General features: G+C 43.7%; 2 protein-coding genes across 2 annotated transcripts; both read left to right on the top strand.

Moving 5' to 3' along the window:
- Positions 1-8,226: 8,226 nt before the first annotated feature.
- Positions 8,227-22,710, top strand: LOC121005212 (opioid growth factor receptor-like). The gene is made up of 9 exons (XM_040437811.1): positions 8,227-8,341; positions 8,551-8,676; positions 10,355-10,441; positions 12,102-12,165; positions 13,412-13,490; positions 14,332-14,398; positions 19,142-19,290; positions 19,744-20,506; positions 20,565-22,710. Exons 2-9 carry the CDS (start codon positions 8,569-8,571, stop codon positions 20,583-20,585), a joined length of 1,338 nt encoding a protein of 445 aa, XP_040293745.1. The 5' UTR covers positions 8,227-8,341; positions 8,551-8,568; the 3' UTR covers positions 20,586-22,710.
- Positions 20,582-22,710, top strand: LOC121005213 (secreted protein C-like). The gene is made up of 2 exons (XM_040437812.1): positions 20,582-21,680; positions 21,861-22,710. The coding sequence occupies exons 1-2, from the start codon at positions 20,825-20,827 to the stop codon at positions 22,118-22,120; spliced, it is 1,116 nt and encodes a 371-aa protein (XP_040293746.1). The 5' UTR covers positions 20,582-20,824; the 3' UTR covers positions 22,121-22,710.
- Positions 22,711-23,609: the final 899 nt, after the last annotated feature.

Raw genomic sequence — 23,609 nt, 5'->3', positions numbered from 1 at the left:
CTTCTCCTGACAATTCTCTGCTTGCTCCATTTGTACTTTGTAGATTTCCTGGTATTGACTCGGTCCATTCACGTCCTGTTGTTTGTCTGTCTGTCATCCCTGCACTTACTCCAAGTTAGGGATTGCCGTCCAGTTGTCCCCTGTCATTAGGACTCGCGAGGCAAGTAGGCAGGGCCAGGGGTGAGGGTGGAGCACAGTGGTCACTTCCCTCCCCCCTGTGTGTGTGTACGTGGCCGTTACACAGAGCCTAGAAGTCGCCTTTAGTAGGCAGCTGGAAGAGCATAGAAGCCCAGTCCATGGGGGAAGGGACCAGTATAGGTGCAGTGGTCAGGGTATGGGGAGTGTGCAGGGGTGGGAGCAGCGTACCATGGAGGGGGTAGCCCCTATGTCATCCTCAAGTTCCAGAGAGGAGATGGGGGCAGAGGACACAAGCGTTCCTCTGACCCCCCCCGCCCCTCAGCCGTCACTGACCAGAGAGGGGGGCTCCCCCGCTGTCTGTAGTTCGGCACATGCAGGCACCATCTTGGGATCGAGGGCTTCCTGCTGGGTCCATGTCCAGGGCGGTGGTGGAGAGGCTGGAGGCTGGCAGGTCTCTGTGGCCACGTTAGCCGTGCTGGGGGCTCCTGTGCAGCCGGAGTACCTGGTGTCTCGCGGTGCCATCCTTCCCTGCAGCGCTGAGGGAGCGCTTCTGCAGGGGCAGCCAGGTCAGGCGGGAAAAATGACGGCGTGCTCTGTCCTGAGCGCAGGACGAAGTCCCAAAGCGCACCTTGGTGCGGGGGGTCTGGAGGAGGTATGACCCCTTGTGGGGGCTTCTTGGGCAGATTCTTTCCCATGTGGGGGTCTGTGCGGAGCCCAAATGTTGCGGCTTGGTGGCAGAGCTCGGCGCTCATGTGTCCTGCTCCATGCGCTGCTAGGCTACGCCCCCCCATTCACTTCCCCTTAACCCCTTCAGGACCCTGCCATATTTCACCCTAAGGACCAGGCCATTTTTTTGCTAATCTGACATATATCACTTTATGTGGTGATAACTTTAAAACGCTTTTACTTATCCAGGCCATTCTGAGATTATTGTCACATATTGTACTTCATGACAGTGGTAAAATGGAGTAAAAAAAAATCATTTTTATTTATTAAAAAAATATAAAATGTACAAAAAATTTGCAATTTTCCAAATTTCTATTTCTCTACTTTTATATTAGATAGTAATACCTCCAAAAATAGTTATTACTTTACATTCCCCATATGTCTACTTCATGTTTGGATTTTTTCGTGAATGCCTTTTTATTTTTTGGGGACGTTAGAAGGATTAGAAGTTTAGAGCAAATCTTGAAATTTTTCAGAAGATTTCCAAAACCCACTTTTTAAGGACCAGTTTAGGTCTGAAGTCACTTTGTGAGGCTTACATAATAGAAACCAGCCCAAAATTACCCCATTTTACAAACTACACCCCGCAAGGTATTCAAGACTGATTTTACAAACATTGTTAACCCTTTATGTGTTCCACAAGAATTAATGGAAAATGGAGATGAAATTTCAGAATTTCACTTTTTTGGCAGATTTTCCATTTTAATAAATTTTTTCCAGTTACAAAGCAAGAGTTAACAGCCAAACAAAACTCAATATTTATGTACCTAATTCTGTAGTTTACAGAAACACCCCATATGTGGTCGTAAGCAGCTGTACGGGCACATGGCATTGCGCAGAAGGAAAGGAACGCCATATGGTTTTTGGAAGGCAGATTTTGCTGGACTGGTTTATTGACACCATGTCCCATTTAAAGCCCTCCTGATGCACCCCTAGAGTAGAAACTCCAGAATAGTGACCACATTTTAGAAACTACACCCCTCAAGGTATACAAAACTGATTTTACAAACTTTGTTAACCCTTTAGGTGTTTCACAAGAATTAATGGAAAATGGAGATGAAATTTCAGAATTTCACTTTTTTGGCAGATTTTCCATTTTAATCCATTTTTTCAGTTACAAAGCAAGGGTTAATAACCAAACAAAACTCAATATTTATGGCCCTGATTCTGTAGTTTACAGAAACACCCCATGTGTGGTCGTAAACTGCTGTACAGGCATACGGCATTGCACTGAAGGAAAGGAACGCCATATGGTTTTTGGAAAGCAGATTTTATTGGGATAATTTTAACCACTTCCCATCTGGGCCCTTTGCCCCCTTCCTGACCAGGCCAAATTTTGCAAAACGGACATATCTCACTTTATGTGGTAATAACTTTGGAACGCCTTTATTTATCCAAGTCATTCAGAGATTGTTTTCTCGTGACACATTGTACTTCATGATAGTCATAAATTTGAGTCAAAATATTTCACCTTTATTTATGAAAAAATCCCAAATTTACCCAAAAATGTAAAAAAAATCGCAATTTTCTAAATTTCAATTTCTCTGCTTTTAAAACAGAAAGTGATACCTCATAAAATATTTATTATTTAACATTCCCCATATGTCTACTTTATGTTGGCATCATTTTGGAAATGTCATTTTATTTTTTTAGGACGTTAGAAGGCTTAGAAGTTTAGAAGCAATTCTTCAAATTTTTAAGAAAATTGCCAAAACCCACTTTATAAGGACCAGTTCAGGTCTGAAGTCACTTTGTGGGGCCTACATAGTGGATACCCCCATAAATGACCCCATTGTAGAAACTACACCCCTCAAGGTATTCAAAACCGATTTTACAAACTTTGTTAACCCTTTAGGCGTTCCACAAGAATTAAAGGAAAATGGAGATCAAATTTTTAAATTTCACTTTTTTGGCAGATTTTCCATTTTAATCAATTTTTTTCTCTAACACATCGATGGTTAACAGCCAAACAAAACTCAATATTTATTACCCAGATTCTGCGGTTTACAGAAACACCCCACATGTGGTCGTAAACTGCTGTATGGGCACACGGCAGGGCGCAGAAGGAAAGGAACTCCACATGGTTTTTAGATGCCATGTCCCATTTGAAGCCCCCTGATGCACCCTTACAGTAGAAACTCCCAAGAAGTGACCCCATTTTGGAAACTAGGGGATAAGGTGCCAGTTTTATTAGTACTATTTTTGGGTACATATGATTTTTTGATCATTCAATATAACACTTTATGGGGCAAGGTGACCAAAAAATTGGTTGTTTTAGCACAGTTTCTATTTATTTATTTTTACAGCGTTCACCTTAGGGGTTCAGTCAAGTGACATTTTTATAGAGCAGATTGTTACGGACGTAGCGATACCTAATATGTATACTTTTTCTCATTTATTAAAGTTTTACACAATAATAGCATTTTTGAAACCAAAAAATTATGTTTTAATGTGTCCATGTTCTGAGAGCTATAGTTTTTTTTATTTTTTGAGAGATTTTCTTATGTAGGGGCTCATTTTTTGCGGGATGAGGTGACGGTTTTATTGGTACCATTTTGTGGGACATACGCGTTTTTGATCACTTGGTGTTGCACCTTTTGTGATGCAAGGTGACAAAAATTGCTTGTTTTGACACAGTTTTTTTTTTTTTTTTTTTACGGTGTTCACCCGAGGGGTTAGGTCATGTGATATTTTTATAGAGCTGGTTTTTACGGACGCGGCAATACCTAATATGTATACTTTTTTTTATTTGTTTCACTTTAACACAATAATAGCATTTTTGAAACCAAAAAAATTATGTTTTAGTGTCTCCATGTTCTAAGAGCTATAGTTTTTTTATTTTTTGAGAGATTTTCTTATGTAGGGGCTCATTTTTTGCGGGATGAGGTGACGGTTTTATTGGTACCATTTTGTGGGACATACGCGTTTTTGATCACTTGGTGTTGCACCTTTTGTGATGCAAGGTGACAAAAATTGCTTGTTTTGACACAGTTTTTTTTATTTATTTTTTACGGTGTTCATCCGAGGGGTTAGGTCATGTGATATTTTTATAGAGCTGGTTTTTACGGACGCGGCAATACTAAATATGTCTATTTTACTTTATTTTTTCTATTTTAATTTTTTTTTTTTTATTCCTAACTTGGGAACTTTTTTTTTTTTTACATGTGAAACTTTATTTTATTTTATTTTTTCAACCCTTTATTTTTTTTATTTTTTTTTACACTTTTCGTCCCCCATAAGGTCATACAAGACCTCTGGGGGACATTTACTTCACTTTTTCTTTTTTTTTTCACAGTTGATTTCTCCTGTAACTGGGGCTGACATAGTAGCCCCAGTTACAGGACAAATGCACCCCTATAGAGGCTGTACAGCAGCAATCCAGCGCTGTACAGCCTCACAGCAGGGCTGATCGAGGTCTCTGAGAGACCTCACACAGCCCCTGCACTCTCCGGTCACGGCGGTCACATGACCGCCGGGCCGGAACAGGAAGCGCACAGCGCTTCCTGCTCTGCAGACACAGCGCTCGGTGAGCGCTGTGTCTGCAGCGATCGTGAAGGCAGGGACACCTGGGCACTGTCCCTGCCTTGTCTTAGGGTTGCCCTGCTGTCACTGACAGCGGGCAACCCGATCAGCAGCTGCACGATTAGCGTGCAGCTGCTATTTCTGACAGGACGTTTTAAAACGTGCTGTCAGAAATAGACGTCCACCCATAGGACGTTTATATCCTATGGGCGGACGTGAGGCGGTTAAGCTGCCATGTCCCATTTGAAGCCCATCTGATGCACCCCTAGAGTAGAAACTCCAAAAAAGTGACCCCATTTTGAAAACTAAGCGATCAATAAGCGATCAATAGTACCAACAAGGTGGCAGTCTTGTTGGTACTATTTTAGGGTACATATGATTTTTGGTTGCTCTATATTACACTTTTTGTGAGGCAACGTAACAAAAAATAGTTGTTTTGGCACCGTTTTTATTTTCTGTTATTTACAACGTTTATCTGACAGGTCAGATCATGTGGTAATTTTATAGAGCAAGTTGTTACCAAATATGACCAAGCCATAGCTTTTTTATTTTTTTGGCGACTGTCTTTTGTAGGGGCTCATTTTTTTTTGTATGAGATGATGGTTTGATTGGTACTATTTTAGGGTGCATATTGATCGCTTGCTATTACACTTTTTGTCATGTAAGGTGACAAAAAATGGCTTTTTTGACAGTTTTTAAAAAGAAATTTACAGTGTTTACCTGCGGGGTTAGGTCGTGTGATATTTTTATAGAGCAGGTTCTTACGGATGTGGCGATACCTAATATGTCAACTTGTTTTATTTCTGTAAGTTTTACACAATATCATTTTTGAAACAAAAAAAAACATGTGTTAGTGTCTCCATAGTGTGTGTCTCCATAGTCTGAGAGCCATAGTTTTTTCAGTTTTTGGGCGATTGTCTTAGGTAGGGAATCATTTTTGTGGGATGAGATGATGGTTTGATTGGCACTATTTTGGGGTGCATATGACTTTCTGATCGTTTGCTATTACACTTTTTGTAATATAAGGTGACAAAAAATAGAATTTTCGACACCATTTCTATATTATTATTTTTTTACGGTGTTCACCTGAGGGGTTAGGTCATGTGGTATTTTTATAGACCAGGTTGTAACGAACGCGGCAATACCTAATATGTATATTTTTTATTTACTTAAGTCTTACACAATAACAGCACTTTTGAAACAAAATTTTTTTATGTTTTAGTGTCTCCATATTCTGAAAGCCATAGTTTTTTTATTTTTTGGGTGATTGTCTTAGGTAGGGGCTCATTTTTTGCGGAATGAGGTGACGGTTAGATTTGTACTATTTTGGGGGGTATACGCCTTTTTGATTGCTTGGTGTTGCACTTTTAGTGATGTATGGTGACCCCAAAAAAAAATTGTTGCACAGTTTTTATTTTATTTTTGGACGGTGTTCATCTGAGGGGTTAGGTCATGTGATATTTTTATAGAGCCGGTCGATATGGACGCGGCGATACCTAATATGTCTACTTTTTTTCCCTATTTTTTCAGAAAAGTTTTCACTGATGCCGGCGCGTGCAGCAGGGTCTGGGTATCAGTGACTGCCGAACCCCTGCTGCAGATAGGGTGGGCGCAGCTCCTGCACCTGCCCGATCATTGCGCCGTACGTGTACGGCGTGGGTCCTCTACGGGTTAACTAACTTTATTAGCAAACCCCTGGCTATATATATATATATATATATATATATATATATACACACAGTACAGACCAAAAGTTTGGACACACCTTCTCATTCAAAGAGGTTTCTTTATTTTCATGACTATGAAAATTGTAGATTCACACTGAAGGCATCAAAACTATTAATTAACACATGTGGAATTATATACATAACAAACAAGTGTGAAACAACTGAAAATATGTCATATTCTAAGTTCTTCAAAGTAGCCACCTTTTGCTTTGATTACTGCTTTGCACACTCTTGGCATTCTCTTGATCAGCTTCAAGAGGTAGTCCCCTGAAATGGTTTTCACTTCACAGGTGTGCCCTGTCAGGTTTAATAAGTGGGATTTCTTGTCTTATAAATGGGGTTGGGACCATCAGTTGCGTTGAGGAGAAGTCAGGTGGATACACAGCTGATAGTCCTACAGAATTTGTATTATGGCAAGAAAAAAAGCAGCTAGGTAAAGAAAAACGAGTGGCCATCATTACTTTAAGAAATGAAGGTCAGTCAGTCAGCTGAAAAATTGGGAAAACTTTGAAAGTAAGGGCTATTTGACCATGAAGGAGAGTGATGGGGTGCTGCGCCAGATGACCTGGCCTCCACAGTCACCGGACCTGAACCCAATCGAGATGGTTTGGGGTGAGCTGGACCGCAGAGTGAAGGCAAAAGGGCCAACAAGTGCTAAGCATCTCTGGGAACTCCTTCAAGACTGTTGGAAGACCATTTCAGGGGACTACCTCTTGAAGCTCATCAAGAGAATGCCAAGAGTGTGCAAAGCAGTAATCAAAGCAAAAGGTGGCTACTTTGAAGAACCTAGAATATGACATATTTTCAGTTGTTTTACACTTGTTTGTTATGTATATAATTCTACATGTGTTAATTCATAGTTTTGATGCCTTCATAGTCATGAAAATAAAGAAAACTCTTTGAATGAGAAGGTGTGTCCAAACTTTTGGTAATAGGAAATACCATACATTGAAAAAACATTAGATAAATAGGCAGATGTTTAAAGTGTCCCTTTTAAACACATATGTGGGACGCTGCACCCTTATATAGTGATACATGTTCTGTGCGCCCATACTCTGTGCCCCTTATATAGTAATACATGATCTGTGTCCCCATTCACTGCACCCTGATGCTCTGTGCCCCCTTGCTCTTAACTTCCCTTGCTATGTGCCTCTGTGTTCTGTGCTCCCCCATGCTCTGCGCCTCCATGTACTGTGTCCCCATGTTCTTTGCCCCATCTACTGTGCCCCATGTTCTGTGCCCCCTTGCTCTGCGCTTCCATGTTCTGTGCCCCCATGTTCTGTGCCCTCTTGTTCTGCGCTTTTATGTTCTGTGCCCCCTTGCACTGTGCCTCCATGTTCTGTGGTCCCATGCTCTGTGCCTCCATGTACTGTGCCCCCTGCACTGGTCAGCTTATACCCACCTTTCCCTAATGCCACAAAGTTATTAGTGATACACTCCAGGACTCTTCAGGCATCATTACTATCCTGAACCAGCAAATATGTCACTGTTAATTTTAGGCAAGGTTCATGTAGAGGAAGTTAATACAAGGCACTTACTAATGTATGACCCTCATAGTGCCTGCCACAGATACCCCACAGAGCCCAAGATGACCCTCATAGTGCCTTCCACAAATACCCCACAGAGCCCAAGATGACCCTCATACTGCCTGCCACAAATACCCCACAGAGCCCAAGATGACCCTCATACTGCCTGCCACAGATACCCCACAGAGACCAAGATGACCCTCATACTGCCTGCCACAGATACCCCACAGAGACCAAGATGACCCTCATACTGCCTGCCACAGATACCCCACAGAGCCCAAGATGACCCTCATAGTGCCTGCCACAGATACCCCACAGAGCCCAAGATGACCCTCATACTGCCTGCCACAGATACCCCACAGAGCCCAAGATGACCCTTATAGTGCCTGCCACAGATGCCTCTGCCCCTGGTTCTCTCTGATGTCCTCAGGTCATATACAGTAACTGACATTGGTGCAGGTGTCAGTTACAGTGTAGAAACTGGGCATTCCCCATCCACACTACAATGCAGCCTTAGATCATCTGTGTAGGAGTTACTGTCCCTTTAATGGGTGGGGAGTTTCTTAGTAATAGAAAGTGAAACCTGAGGCAAAAGTTTACTCCATTCTTCTATAATCAGGGTGAAAATTTAACGCCAGCTTCCTCCTTTGTAGCTGCAGCGAGAAACTCACAAACGACTTTGTAACCCACCCTTGACCAGGGGTAAGTACATAGCTCTGTGCAGATGTAGCTGGCGAAGAGTGAGGACTATTAGATTTACCTGTAGTCCTACGTAAAAACCATAGATAACACATTGTGATATGACATGAGTTGTGGCACAGAACAAAAACAGCTTTCCTACATCTGACACAGTCAGCTCTAAATCTGAACAAGTGCTATTTCTAAACTATACTGTACGTTTTCTCCCCCAGTTTTGTGATCTCCTCAGCATGTATAACTATGACATAGCTGCAGGCTGGAATTCAGATTATGATTCCACCTGGGAAGATGAGAAACCGGAGCCCCCTAAAAAGAAGAAGCAGAAACAACAGCATCAGGTACAGACTCTAGAAGCCTACACCCAGCTTCCTATATAGAAATATCGGGGTAGCATTCCAACCTGCTCCCAGCCAAATGTCCCGGTGTAGCACCTGCCTACTCATGGTATGAAAAGCCTGCCTTGTCTGTCACCCTCCATAACATTCTGATGATCTCTGCTTGCAGTCAGCGAATGGAAATAATCTTGTTTACATTCAGAGACTGAAAACCTGTCCTGATTTAAAGGTTTGTTAGGGCTCATGCACACGACCGTATCCACTCCGAGACATACAGTCTGTGAGCGGGCCATATGTCCCGGAGCGGCATACATCGGGAGCGCACAGCATCATAGGCTCATAGATCATATGAGTGCGGGACAATAGTCCCGCGGGCGGCCCGATGCGCACAGCATCATAGTAACCTATGATGCTGTGCGCTCCCGTGCACACGATGTATACCGCTCCGGGACATATGGCCCATTCACGGACCGTGTGTCTCGGAGGACATACAGTCGTGTGCATGAGCCCTTAGAATGTATAAGTGCAGCCTGGTAGTCCTCACGATTAGCTCTAGACTGGATACATTATTGCAAACTTCTAGTCATGAAAAGTACAAAGTCTGAGCAAGCAAGCAGAAGTATTGAAATCTGAAACACAAATGACAGCATGCATAAGAGAGCTCCCCATGTTTTTTGCAAAATCATTTAGTTATTCCCCCTTCATGGCTCCCTTAGGCCTCTTTCACACATCTGTGTCCTTGATGATATCTGTGACAAGATGGTCAGTCTGTGAAGCTGTCCATGAAGGATCTATGTTTGGTCCGCGTGTCCTTTTTTTGCCCTCAGTGTGTCATCTGTATTCCATGGATACTGTAAGGGCTGATTCACACGATTGTAAGGGCTCCATGCCCGTGCTGCGGGCCGCATACGGCGGTTCCGCACTACACAGGTCACCAGCCGTGTGCATTCCGCATCACGGATGTGGACCTATTCACTTGAATGGGTCCGCAAATCCGGAGATGCGGAACGGAACCCCACGGAAGCACTACGAAGTGCTTCTGTGGTGTTCCGTTCCGCAAAAAGATAGAACTTTGCGGAACGGAAGGATCGCGGACCCCATTTAAGTGAATGGGTCTGCGATCCGCATGCGGCTGCCCCACGGTCGGTGCCCGTGCATTGTGGTCCACAGCACGGGCACGGAGCCCTTATGTTCGTGCGAACAAGCCCTTAGGCTGAAAATAATTTTCCAGATTATCTCCTACCAATGGACCGTGAAAACCATGGATCAAAAACAGATGGCATCCGTGTTGTTTCTGTGGTCTTCACGGACCCATAGACTATAATGTGTGTGAGGGATCTGTAATCATGGACTTAATAGGGCCTGCTTCCATGGTCATGACTAACCCACTGATAGGTGAATACACACATTAAAGTCAATGGATACATGAGAGGTCCAAGGAGACCACAGACGGCACACGTCCGCCATTCACTGACATGTGAAAGAGATCTTACACTGGGGCAGGAACATCCACATCATGGCTCAAATGCACCCAGAGAGCCAGAAACACAAACTCCTACTCCATAGGGGTAGGAACAGCCCGGCACTAAACTGACGTAGAATACAGTAAGATGCAACCAAGTAACCAATGAAAGCTCAACCAAATTTAGTGATGACTAATTATTGGTTCTTATCTATTCAGCGGAATTTTGGGAACAGAGCAGCGAGGGACATGCAAAACTACAGACATGGATATGGAAAACCAAACCTGGAGACTGCTAATGACCCGGTAAATACCCCCAGCGAGAGCTAATGGCTCATAGACACCTATATATAGCCTAATTTGTCCCATTCTGACCAGTTCTTGCACTGGAAACAATCAGCATGTCCGATCATATTGTTCAGTTATCACTATGGGTATAGTCCCCTTTTAAAGGGAATCTGTCACCAGGATCTAGGACTATTATCTGAGGTGATACATGAGTAGTCCTGAAGATAAGGAGTCCAGATCACAAATTTTTTTCCTACTGTCAGAGTTTAAAGCTGCTCTGAAATACACTGTCAGGACTGCTGCGCATGTGCATAGGAGTCCTCTCCATTATGTTAGCATAGCACAGCAGTCCGGACTTTGTATTTCAGTGCAACTTTGAGCCCTGACAGGGGTGGACTTCTTATATGCAGTACTACTCATGTATTAGCCCAGATAATAGTCCAAGATCCTGGTGACAGATTCCCTTTAATGGTTATGCCTATTTAAAGGACATCTGTCAGCAGATTTGTATCTATGAAGCTGGTTGACCTGTAGTATGTGTGCTTGGCAGCTGAAGACATCTGTGTTGATCCCATGTTCATTTGTGCCCACATTGCAAAAAAAAAATATGAAGTTTGAATATATGCAAATGAGCCTCTAGGAGCAACGAGGGCGTTGCCATTACACCTAGAGGCTCAGCTCTTTCTGCAACTGCCATACCCTGTCCCTTTTTGATTGACAGGTCCAGGCAGTAAAATCACCATTATACCTGGCGTTGCCAATCAAAGTGCAAAGGGAGCGGCATTTGCAGAGAGAGCAGAGCCTAGAGGCTCATTTGCATATATTAAACCATTTTATTTTTGAGCAATGCGGGCACATATGAACATGGAACCAACACAGATGTCTTCAGCTGCCAAGTGCACATGTAACAGGTCAGCCGGTGTCATAGGTACAAATCTGCTGACAGATGCCCTTTAAAGATGCCCTGTAACCTCTCCTGACATGTCTGTTTTACCAACTACTCGCTCCCCCCTTTTATTACCTGGATCATCTTTTCATATGACTTTATCTTGTGCCATTCCTATATTATTCCTTCTCGAATTTTTATGAATGTATTGCATACATTTTGCAGTGAAGGACCAGATGGGTGTTACCAGTTGGGGGTGTGTCCTTTCACAATCTGACATTATCGTATCATTGCTGCCAGCGTCAGACTGTGCAGGGACACACCCCTAACTAGTAACACCCGCCCTTGCAGACTACAGGTAATTAATTTATGATTTCTAGAAGGAATAATAAACAAATGATACAACATAGAGATATAAGAATAGATGCTCCAGAATTGTTACTACATGGGAAATGCAGACATGTCAGCAGAGGTGACAGGTCCTCCTTAAAGGGGTTATCCGAAACTATAAACTTCCCCATCATATGCCGGGCCCCTCACATGTCATATACTTAACCTGCTCCCCGTGCCGCTCTTGGTCCCCGCCGCTGCTGCTTCTCCCATGCCTGGATGAAAACATCCGGTGCCAGGGGGGGCAGCCAATGGCAGATGGGGACCAGGAGCGGCGCAGGGAACGGGGTAAGTATATTCCGTGTGAGGGCCCGGCATATGGGGGGGGGGGGGGGGGTTTATCGTTTTGGATAGCCCCTTTAAGCCAAATCCATGTATCTGACTTACACATTTTCTCCATAGGAATATGAGGACTATATGCCTAATCTGGAATTCTACCGGAACAACATTGAATTTCAGCCTAACGGTCAGTAAAGCAAAATTATTAGAAGATTTATCTATTTTACCATACTTTCCCAGACCCCTGAATCACATCCTATATTACGGCTAGTCAGCTATGCATTCACTTCAATGCTGTCCGCATCCTCGCATCCTTTCTGTGCCGTCCGCAAAACTATAGAACATGTCCTATTCTTGTCCGTATTACGGAAAAAGGATAGGACTATTCTATTATGGGCCGGACGTTCCGTTCCACAAAATGCGGAATGCACAAGTGTTTTGCGGATCTGCAATTTGCAGTGGATGTTTTAACCCGAAACGTGTAAGCGATTCTAGCACAGGCGGAATTATGTGTCAAATTGACAAAGTGGATGTTCAATCAAACCTCTCTGCAGCATCGGACATGTCTATGGATTATCTTAGATTACTGTAGTACAGGTCGCTATCTCCTGCCACTCCCCCCCCCCCTCCCTGGACTGCTGTATGATTAGGCCTCATGCAAAATACGGATGCAGTCCGTGTGCCATATGCAGTTTGCGGGCGTAGTCTTATCTTTTTGCGGAACGGACACTTTCTGCATCCGTATCTCCATTCCACACATGGATAGAACATGTCCTAAACTTGTCTGCAAAATGCAGGCCCATTGAAGTCAATGGGTCTGCAAAACATGCGGTTGCAACACGGACTGCATCTGTACTCTGCTGCAGATGCGGACCTCTCAAACGGATATGGTCATGTGCACGAGGCCTAAGGAAGATTTGCAGATCAAGGCTCTGGGAAAGCTGAGTGACAAGCCCAGAGGTAGTGAGGACTATATTGGCAGTCACCCAGCTTTCCCAGAAACATAAGAAATGGCTCTGTACAGACTTGGAGGAAACAATTCACAATAGTTTTTTTATTGTATTATGGACAATATGAGTCTCCACCCAGCTCTCCAGCTCATTGGGTGTCAAATCTGCCTAGGTATGGAGTAATGTAGGCCTTGCTGTATAGCCATGCAGGTCTACTGTTCAGGATTCTGGGAAAGCTGAGTGACAAGCCCAAACATTATGATGACCATACTGGTTGTCACCCAATTTTCCTAGAAACATAAATAAATTATTGAAATGTAAAGGGCGTGTTCACATCTAAAATCCAGCTCCTGGACTCAAGATGCTACTCCCTTTTCACTATGCTTTACACTGCAGCTCTGCTCGCTCAGATTGGCTGTTTCATGGCTGATAATAGTTACATCAGTGGTTACCACTTTGACCGATTCTCTTCACCAAATACAGGAATAAAAATAGAGGAATTTCATCAGGACTGGTGGGAAGAATATGAAGAGCTTGAAGAGAACCACTCCTTCATCCAGTGGTGAGATTAAGGGTATATTCAGATGTTGCGGTTGAGGTGCGCTCAATCTGAAGACTGTATGCGTCTTACCGCAGTTCTACAATGCAGTAATTGGCTGCCTGGTTTTTACAGGTGAAACTCAAATCGTGGTAAAACCACCTGTGTTTTTTTAATGCAGTGATCAGTACAGGCGTAACACTTCTCACAGCTGGGGGATTGTTACAGTGATATCCAGTTTAGACGACATTCTGTGCACTAAACACGTCGGCAGCACAAATCTCTCCCCTGTCCTGTTACAATGTATCAGTGCAGGGAAATGTATCAGTCTGGGGTTCAGGAGCTTACAGTTTATCTCCATTCACTGACAGCAATCGAAGAGGAATTCAAACACACAATGCAAATAAGCACAACTGCGCCACCTGCTGGCAGATAGATTCAGGTCATCTTTTTCTCATAAGCAAGCCACCTTCTATGGCAGGGGTGGCCAACCTGAGGCTCTCCAGATGTTGCAAAACTACAACTCCCAGCATGCCCAGACTGCCAACAGCTATTAGCCTACAGCAGGGCATGGTGGGAATTGTAGTTTTACAACAGCTGGAGAGCCACAGGTTGGCCATGCCTGTTCTATGGGATCACATTGGTGGTGACGCTCCAGTACAGTTCTGGCTGGTTCATGTCCTAAAGGGTCGGTCTAAAACTGGGAGGTACAGATGTCTGGGCAATGGAAAGTGACAACCATACCTGAGCACCATCTGGGACAGTTTCCCCAGCCCAGTCTGTCTAAGAAGGTAACTAGGCTGGTATTAACCCTTGGTGGGAGAAATTAATTAATATTATCACATATGCATTATGTATATTACAGGCTGTTTCCGCTGCAAGAGCGCGGTGTGAACCCATACGCCAAACCACTGACCCTGGCAGAAATTCAGGTATGAGATCAGTCCCTTTCTGGCACCATATAATGGAGCATGTATATCATGTACAGAGCGTGTGTATAATGTAGAAACTATGGGGTCCTTTATCAAACTGGTGTAAAGTAGAACTGGCTTAGTTGCCCATAGCAGCCAATCAGATTCCACCTTACATTTTTCACAGCCCCTTTGGAAAATGAAAGGTGGAATCTGATTGGTTGCTATGGGCAACTAAGCCAGTTCTACTTTACACCATATAGTATATTGTACCACTGGCGCTACTGCTCCCTAATAAAATGCTGCAGTACCGCACAAGCTGCTGCCAAAACACTGTACAACAAAAAACACTTAATATAAGGTACCGCGCACTACCCTCGCCACTACTTATCCTGCGTACCCGCCAGAGATGTACCACCAGCACGTATCCATATCGCGATCAAGATTACCTTGTTATTGAATCCTCCTCTGTGGTACTTTCAACTCCTATCGCAGGCTTGTAGACAGGTTTTTTGGTGGATCGGGTAATTCTTATTCATAGGAGTGCGCCCCGGCCGGTGGAGTAACTCCGTATTAGTTTGAAACCTCGCGCTCACGTAGAGCACCTAGTGACGTCACTAATCGAGTTACGGATCGCTGTAAGTGCCAAAATCCAAGGCGTTTCGGACAATACGTTGTCCTTTGTCAGGGAATCACTTGCCACTTCCCGATACCATCCTTTTATAGCTCCCTCAACCCGTTATATTAACTCTTCATGTACCACATTTAACTTTCACCTAACTATTCTTTATTACATATAGAGCAAGTAACTATACCCCCATTTAAACCTTTCGGTACCAAAGTGTCCATATTAAAAATCAATTTTGTTTCTGCTCGTGACATACTGTTAAAGGGGTTTTCTCATCTCAGACAATGGGGGCATATCGCTAGGATATGCCCCCATTGTCTTATAGGTGTGGGTCCCACCGCTGGGACCCGCACCTATATCAAGAACGGAGCCCCGAAAGTGAAGGAGGGCTCACTGTGCATGCGCAACTGCCCTCCATTCATTTCTATGGGGCCGCCAAAAGTAGCCGAGCACTGGCTCGGCTATTGCCGACTGCCCCAAAGAAATTAATGGGAGCATGGGCCGCGGATGCGCAGCACGCTCCTATTCACTTCTATGGGAGAGGCGGGGATTAGCGTTTGGTGGTGGACGGACCCCGGGAAATATGGGGTCCCCCAGCCACAGCGCTCCCCGCTCTGTTCTCGATATAGGTGCGGGTTCCACCGTTGGGACCCGCACCTATCAGACAATGTGGGCATATCATAGCGATATGCCCCCCTTGTCTAAGATGGGAATACCCCTTTAATAAAATCTCCCTACCCCCACCCGGCTCATCTACCTTTATTATTTCTACCCCACAAAATATCGACCCTTCAAACTTCCCTCCATGTTTGTCTATATAATGCCTTGACAATGGGTGCCCCTCAAATTTTCTTTGAATGTTGTATACATGTTCTTCCAGTCTATTCTTCAATTGTCTCTTTGTTCGTCCAATATACCGTAGGTCTTTTTACAGGGGCATATGATAGCATATATTACCCCCCGACAGTTGCATGTAATATGTTCTCTAATATCGTGTGTATATATATATATATATATATAAATATGACCCATCCTTATTTTGTATCTGGAGTTGTTTTTTATTATTTAAGGATTTTTTTTTTACACCCTATGCATTTTTTGCATGGAAAAAACCTTTCGGTAAATTTTTATTTCTCATGCTTTTTTAGATACTGCTGTGCATCCTCTTGTGGAAGCCACCATATTCCCTATATTTTTTGCCTTTTTATACACAAACCTAGGGACATTTGGGATACGGTCTCCAATAATTCTATCCTCTTTTAAAATACCCCAATATTTTTTCACTATTTTTTTTTCCAATGTTTTGTCTGTCCGTTATACGGTATAAGAATCGGTGGAATTTCTTCCTCATTCTTTATCTGCGCTTTTTTCACCTCCTTATTTCCTGAATCTTCCAAAAGAGTTTGTCTGTTTAATTGCTCTATTTCTTTTTTTTGTTTTAGTAATATTTCTTTTTTGCATATCTTCTTTTTATATATACCTCGATTTCTGCGCCGTTCCTTTTTATATGCAAAATCTGACTCCTAGGTATATTATCCAACCACTGGGGTAAGTGGCAGCTTTCTCTAGAAATAAAGCTGTTGGCATCAGTGGGTTTATTAAATGTTTTTGTGCAGATTTTACCTTTTTCAATATAAACGGTCAGATCTAAAAAATGTATCTCTTTTTCACTATAACTTGGTGTAAACTCTAAATAAAAATAATTTTTATTAATGAATTAAAAAAATTCCAGAAGCCCATCTTCCCTCCTTTCCATATAAAGAGCACATCATCTATGAAAGGCCGCCATAGGACGAGGCCCGCTCGGAGTCTGCCTTCTGGGTTCATGGCCAGCTGTTTCCACCACCCCACATACAGATTAGCGAACCTCGTCCCCATCGCGGTACCCCAAGTCTGAAGATAAAAAATTTCCTGATATTTAAAATAATTCTTCTGCAAAATAAAAAGTATACATTCCCCTATATATTCTATCTGTTGTTTTGGCATTTCTCCCTTTTTGTATAAATACTGTTTGCCAGCTTCGCATCCCTTTTGATTCTCGATGACTGTGTACAATGATTTTACATCTAATGTGCCCATGATATATCCTGGTTTCCATTCTATACTGCTTAATATTTCCAACGTATTTTTAGTATCTTTTAAAAATGTTGGCAGGGCTTTGGTACATGGTTGTAAGTATTGATCGATATATCTTGAAAGAGAACTAGTTAAACCGTCAATCCCAGAAGCACTCCTATGAATAATCAATATCCGGGGCGCACTCCTATGAATAAGAAATACCCAATCCACCAAAAAACCTGTCTACCAGCCTGTGATAGGAGTTGAAAGTACCACAGAGGAGGATTCAAACACAAGATAATCTTGATTGCGATATTGATACGTGCTGGTGGTACATCTCTGGTGGGTACGCAGGATAAGTATATAATATATACTGTATATAAGTAGGATGTGTATACACTGCGTGCAGAATTATTAGGCAAATGAGTATTTTGACCACATCATCCTCTTTATGCATGTTGTCTTACTCCAAGCTGTATAGGCTCGAAAGCCTACTACCAATTAAGCATATTAGGTGATGTGCATCTCTGTAATGAGAAGGGGTGTGGTCTAATGACATCAACACCCTATATTAGGTGTGCATAATTATTAGGCAACTTCCTTTCCTTTGGCAAAATGGGTCAAAAGAAGGACTTGACAGGCTCAGAAAAGTCAAAAATAGTGAGATATCTTGCAGAGGGATGCAGCACTCTTAAAATTGCAAAGCTTCTGAAGCGTGATCATCGAACAATCAAGCGTTTCATTCAAAATAGTCAACAGGGTCGCAAGAAGCGTGTGGAAAAACCAAGGCGCAAAATAACTGCCCATGAACTGAGAAAAGTCAAGCGTGCAGCTGCCAAGATGCCACTTGCCACCAGTTTGGCCATATTTCAGAGCTGCAACATCACTGGAGTGCCCAAAAGCACAAGGTGTGCAATACTCAGAGACATGGCCAAGGTAAGAAAGGCTGAAAGACGACCACCACTGAACAAGACACACAAGCTGAAACGTCAAGACTGGGCCAAGAAATATCTCAAGACTGATTTTTCTAAGGTTTTATGGACTGATGAAATGAGAGTGAGTCTTGATGGGCCAGATGGATGGGCCCGTGGCTGGATTGGTAAAGGGCAGAGTGCTCCAGTCCGACTCAGACGCCAGCAAGGTGGAGGTGGAGTACTGGTTTGGGCTGGTATCATCAAAGATGAGCTTGTGGGGCCTTTTCGGGTTGAGGATGGAGTCAAGCTCAACTCCCAGTCCTACTGCCAGTTTCTGGAAGACACCTTCTTCAAGCAGTGGTACAGGAAGAAGTCTGCATCCTTCAAGAAAAACATGATTTTCATGCAGGACAATGCTCCATCACACGCGTCCAAGTACTCCACAGCGTGGCTGGCAAGAAAGGGTATAAAAGAAGAAAATCTAATGACATGGCCTCCTTGTTCACCTGATCTGAACCCCATTGAGAACCTGTGGTCCATCATCAAATGTGAGATTTACAAGGAGGGAAAACAGTACACCTCTCTGAACAGTGTCTGGGAGGCTGTGGTTGCTGCTGCACGCAATGTTGATGGTGAACAGATCAAAACACTGACAGAATCCATGGATGGCAGGCTTTTGAGTGTCCTTGCAAAGAAAGGTGGCTATATTGGTCACTGATTTGTTTTTGTTTTGTTTTTGAATGTCAGAAATGTATATTTGTGAATGTTGAGATGTTATATTGGTTTCACTGGTAAAAATAAATAATTGAAATGGGTATATATTTGTTTTTTGTTAAGTTGCCTAATAATTATGCACAGTAATAGTCACCTGCACACACAGATATCCCCCTAAAATAGCTAAAACTAAAAACAAACTAAAAACTACTTCCAAAAATATTCAGCTTTGATATTAATGAGTTTTTTGGGTTCATTGAGAACATGGTTGTTGTTCAATAATAAAATTAATCCTCAAAAATACAATAAATATTAATAATTCTGCACTCCCTGTATAATGTAGGGTCCATGTATATAACATATAGACTTTTATATAACGTTTGGACTTTGTATATATCATACATGTTTATAATGTACAGATTGTGTATGTAATGTCCACCTCTGTTCTAGATGATGAAGGCAGATAAAGACGTCATGAGGAGATTCCTCGAATCTTACAAGCTCATTTTGGGGTTTTACGGCATTCAACTGCTGGACGAGAAAACTGGAGAAGTGTCCCGGGCAAAGAACTGGGCGGAAAGATTTTATAATTTAAACAAGTGAGAATACCTACCCAACTTTCTCAGAGTACTGAATTGCAAATCTACCTAGACATGATATTAGAGAGTTGTAATAATGTGTCCCTGTGACACCCAGTTTTCCCAGTCTGGGAATGGTGGATCTCAACCGTTTAGCAGCCATTACAGCCTGCAGACGGGGTTGTCAACCAGCTTTCCCCGACTTCTGATCGGCAAATCAGTCTAGTTACGCAGATATATGAAATTGCCAGATTGACCAGTAAGAAACTGTATGTTATGGGTTGCCACCCAGCTTTCCAGTCTCCTATACATATATAGGTATGCTGCAAAATAGCCTCTGTTGCCATACTGCACTGTAAGAAGGCAGCTTAACCATTCATGAGGCCTTGAAAGCTGGTTAACTCAGTCTTTCTCAGACACAGATAAACCTATAGTATTTCTACTAAAATTTCCCCTCATATCCTTGTCACACAGCCGCAGCCACAACAACCTGCGGATCACCCGGATACTCAAGTGTTTGGGGGAGATGGGCTACGAACACTTCCAGGCCCCTCTGGTCAGGTTTTTCCTGGAGGAGATCTTGTGTAACAACAACTTACCCAAAGTGAAAAGTAGCGCACTGGACTACTTTATGTTCACCGTGAAAGACAAGCAGGAACGTAGAAAGCTGGTGCAGTTCGCCTGGGAGAACTACAAATCCCAGGGACCATTTATCTGGGGGCCAGTGGAGAGACTCCAAAAACTCACACCTAAGCAAGAGAATGATGAGGAAGATAAGGGAAATGAAGGAACTGCAAAGGAACCAGAGGAAGCTGAAAACTCAGACCAAGAATATGAAGAGGCAGCAGAGGGTGAAGATGTAGCCTCCAAAGACAATGGGGGACCAGTGGAGAGTCTCCAAAATTTCACACCCAAGCAAGGGAGTGACGAGGAAGAGAAGGGAAATGAAGTAACTGCAAAGGAACCAGAAGTTGAAAACCCAGATCAAGAACCTGATGAGGCAGCAGGGGGTGGAGATGTGACCTCTAAAGAAAATTCCTCAAACTCTACTGGACGGCCAAGTCCTCAGCATAATGATCTACACCTGCATCTCCAGTTCCAGCAAGGGACTGGGACTGGTGAGGGTTTGGGAGAGGTGGGGGATGATGGTGGACACGGTGTGGACCGCCCAGGGAACCATGAAGATGGAAAAGTAGTGATAGATTTCTGTCCAGGAGAAGCTTCAGAACATGAGAAGCATACAACAGTGGTCAATAGCTCAGGGTATGAAAAGCTGATAACCGAGGAAAATTACCCAGGGAATGAGATGCAGATAACAGAGGACATAAGTAAAGGGAGAAGGAAGCCAACAACAGAGGGCAATGGTTTGGAAAATAAGCAGACAACAGCGTACACTAGCACAGGAAATGAGGAGCAGACCACAGAGAACACTGGCATCATCGACCATAAACACACACTAGTAAACTATAATCTAGAAAACGGGAAGCTAATAACAGAGGGCGCTAGAACAGGACATGAGGGGCTGACAGAGGGCACTAGTACAGGACACCAGGGGATGACAACAGAGGGCACTAGTACAGGACACCAGGGGCTGACAACAGAGGGCACTAGTATAGGACACCAGGGGCTGACAACGGTGGGCACTAGTACAGGACACGAGAGGCTGACAACAGAGGGCACTAGTACAGGACACCAGGGCCTGACAACGGTGGGCACTAGTACAGGACATCAGGGGCTGACAACAGAGGGCACTAGTACAGAACACGAGGGGCTGACAACAGAGGGCACTAGTACAGGACACCAGGGCCTGACAACGGTGGGCACTAGTACAGGACATGAGGGGCTGACAACAGAGGGCACTAGTACAGGACAACAGGGGCTGACAACAGAGGGCACTAGTACAAGACAACAGGGGTTGACAACAGAGGGCACTAGTACAGGACATGAGGGGCTGACAACAGAGGGCACTAGTACAGGACATAAGGGGCTGACAACAGAGGGCACTAGTACAGAACATAGGTGGCTGACAACAGAGGGCACTAGTACAGGACAACAGGGGCTGACAACAGAGGGCACTAGTACAGGACACCAGGGCCTGACAACGGTGGGCACTAGTACAGGACATGAGGGGCTGACAACAGAGGGCACTAGTACAGGACAACAGGGGCTGACAACAGAGGGCACTAGTACAAGACAACAGGGGTTGACAACAGAGGGCACTAGTACAGGACATGAGGGGCTGACAACAGAGGGCACTAGTACAGGACATGAGGGGCTGACAACAGAGGGCACTAGTACAAGACAACAGGGGTTGACAACAGAGGGCACTAGTACAAGACAACAGGGGCTGACAACAGAGGGCACTAGTACAGGACATGAGGGGCTGACAACAGAGGGCACTAGTACAGGACATAAGGGGCTGACAACAGAGGGCACTAGTACAGAACATAGGGGGCTGACAACAGAGGGCACTAGTACAGGACATAAGGGGCTGACAACAGAGGGCACTAGTACAGAACATAGGGGGCTGACAACAGAGGGCACTAGTACAGGACATAAGGGACTGACAACAGAGGGCACTAGTACAGGACATAAGGGGCTGACAACAGAGGGCACTGGCTTTGACAATGTGAACATTACACTATGCGGCACTAATCTAGAAGAAAATACATGTCTGACAGAGATAAAAGAACCAGGGGATGAAATCCCCAAAAATGAGGAGGAGCACGAATTATTGACAGGGTCAGGAGATGAGGAGAAGGACACAGTCGAGAATGTCCCTTGGTTGGAGCAATCATTGTCTCTATGTAATTTTTGCTGCTTTTTCTGTTTCTTTATGCGTTGTATGTAATTCACACAAAAAATCTCCAGCTGGCTGCTATGATTGATCACGTTGGAGACAAGTTCTTACAATCCTGCCCCTTACTGGCCTTTTATATGGTGATGGTGTTTGTATGACTGCTGGTGGGAGGCGACAACTGCCCTGTACACAGAGCAGCTCTTTAGCCCCCCCTAGTGGTTCACATTTACATGACTCAGAAGCACAATAAACAAGATAGGGGGTGCACTTCAGCACCAAATCGTATGAGTAAAACTAATTTCACCCCACATAAGACTGACGTCACGGTTGTGTCATGGTCACTTTGTTGTTTGCCGTGACACATTAGCCATGCATGCTGGTTGCCTGGGGCAACGTGTTGTTTTTTGCAGCATGTGTGTGCTTTACTCCATTCTCCTGGTTCCTTCTCTGTCTGGTGCGTGTGGGGTTAAGTTCCTGGCTGGGGGTGGTCACGGCAAACAACAACGTGACCATGACACAGCCGTGACAACTGAACATCCTAATTAACTTTTGTATAAGATTTTTTGTAAATTATTTCAGATTTGCCTTCTGTTTTGCCGACGTAGGTTGGTTTTACTAATAAAGTTTTCACATTTCTTTCACAAGTCATTTATATGATTATTAGCACAGGGCAGCATGGCGGACGAAGAACAATTCAACACTGAATGGTGGTAAAAAGTAAAAACAAATCATACTTGCCTCATCCATTTGTTTGCAATGGGACAGATGCCGCCAACTTGATTGAAGATCTTGCACGAAATCCCGTGCAACGTCACCACGCCGGCTGACATGATGATCGCAAGAACTCACCCTAGTTCTTCAATTAAGATGGAGGCAGGTGGCCCGTCTCGAGCAAATGGATGAGGTAAGTATGATTTCATTGATTTATTTTTTATTTTACACTGTGTTATTATTACTCTCATAGCTGATTGCGGCATCTGAGCGGTGCAATGACTGGGAGCAGCGCAATTGCCGCTCCCTGTCATTACACCCACTACTTACAAAGAAATGCGCTTCGTGGCAAAGTAATTTGTCACGAAGCGAGTTTTTTTTGTAAAATTTGATGAAGCAGTCAAATCGAATTTTTTAATACTTTGCTTATCTCTAGTAGTGACTAATACAAACATTAAAACTAATCATGTTTGTCACTTCCTGCAAGAGATCCTGCGAATATTATTAACCTGTTACATTCCTGATTCCTCTCCAGCACAAGTTAGCACCTATAATTTACGATTTACTCACATGTCACCCAACTCCGATATCATTTCTGGATCTTCTACTATGGGGACAGTTAGTGAGTTCATCTCATCTTACTTTATGTAAGGAAACAGCAGAAAACAAAAATAAAAAGGTGCTCATCCCGAGCCCACCATCAACTCCCTGCCAGTATGTGACATGATCAGGACTCAAAGGAATAGTAACAATCAGAAGAAATTCCTGCAGGAATCTTCCACTTTCACAACAGATGGAAGACTCGGGACTATCCAGGTTGGATGGGAAG

This window comes from Bufo bufo, chromosome 6, assembly GCF_905171765.1.
Source record: "Bufo bufo chromosome 6, aBufBuf1.1, whole genome shotgun sequence".
NCBI lineage: Eukaryota > Metazoa > Chordata > Amphibia > Anura > Bufonidae > Bufo > Bufo bufo.
This window is presented reverse-complemented; position numbering and strand designations above follow the sequence as displayed.

What these genes read in the sequence shown, in the direction of transcription:
- LOC121005212 (XM_040437811.1), top strand. Translation starts at nt 8,569, where the DNA reads ATGTATAACTATGACATAGCTGCAGGCTGGAATTCAGATTATGATTCC. An exon ending in AGCAGAAACAACAGCATCAG is followed by an intron (nt 8,677 to 10,354) that starts GTACAGACTCTA and finishes TTATCTATTCAG; the next exon opens with CGGAATTTTGGGAACAGAGC. An exon ending in AGATTTTATAATTTAAACAA is followed by an intron (nt 19,291 to 19,743) that starts GTGAGAATACCT and finishes CTTGTCACACAG; the next exon opens with CCGCAGCCACAACAACCTGC.
- LOC121005213 (XM_040437812.1), top strand. Translation starts at nt 20,825, where the DNA reads ATGACAACAGAGGGCACTAGTACAGGACACCAGGGGCTGACAACAGAG. An exon ending in AGAGGGCACTAGTACAGGAC is followed by an intron (nt 21,681 to 21,860) that starts ATAAGGGGCTGA and finishes CTAGTACAGGAC; the next exon opens with ATAAGGGGCTGACAACAGAG.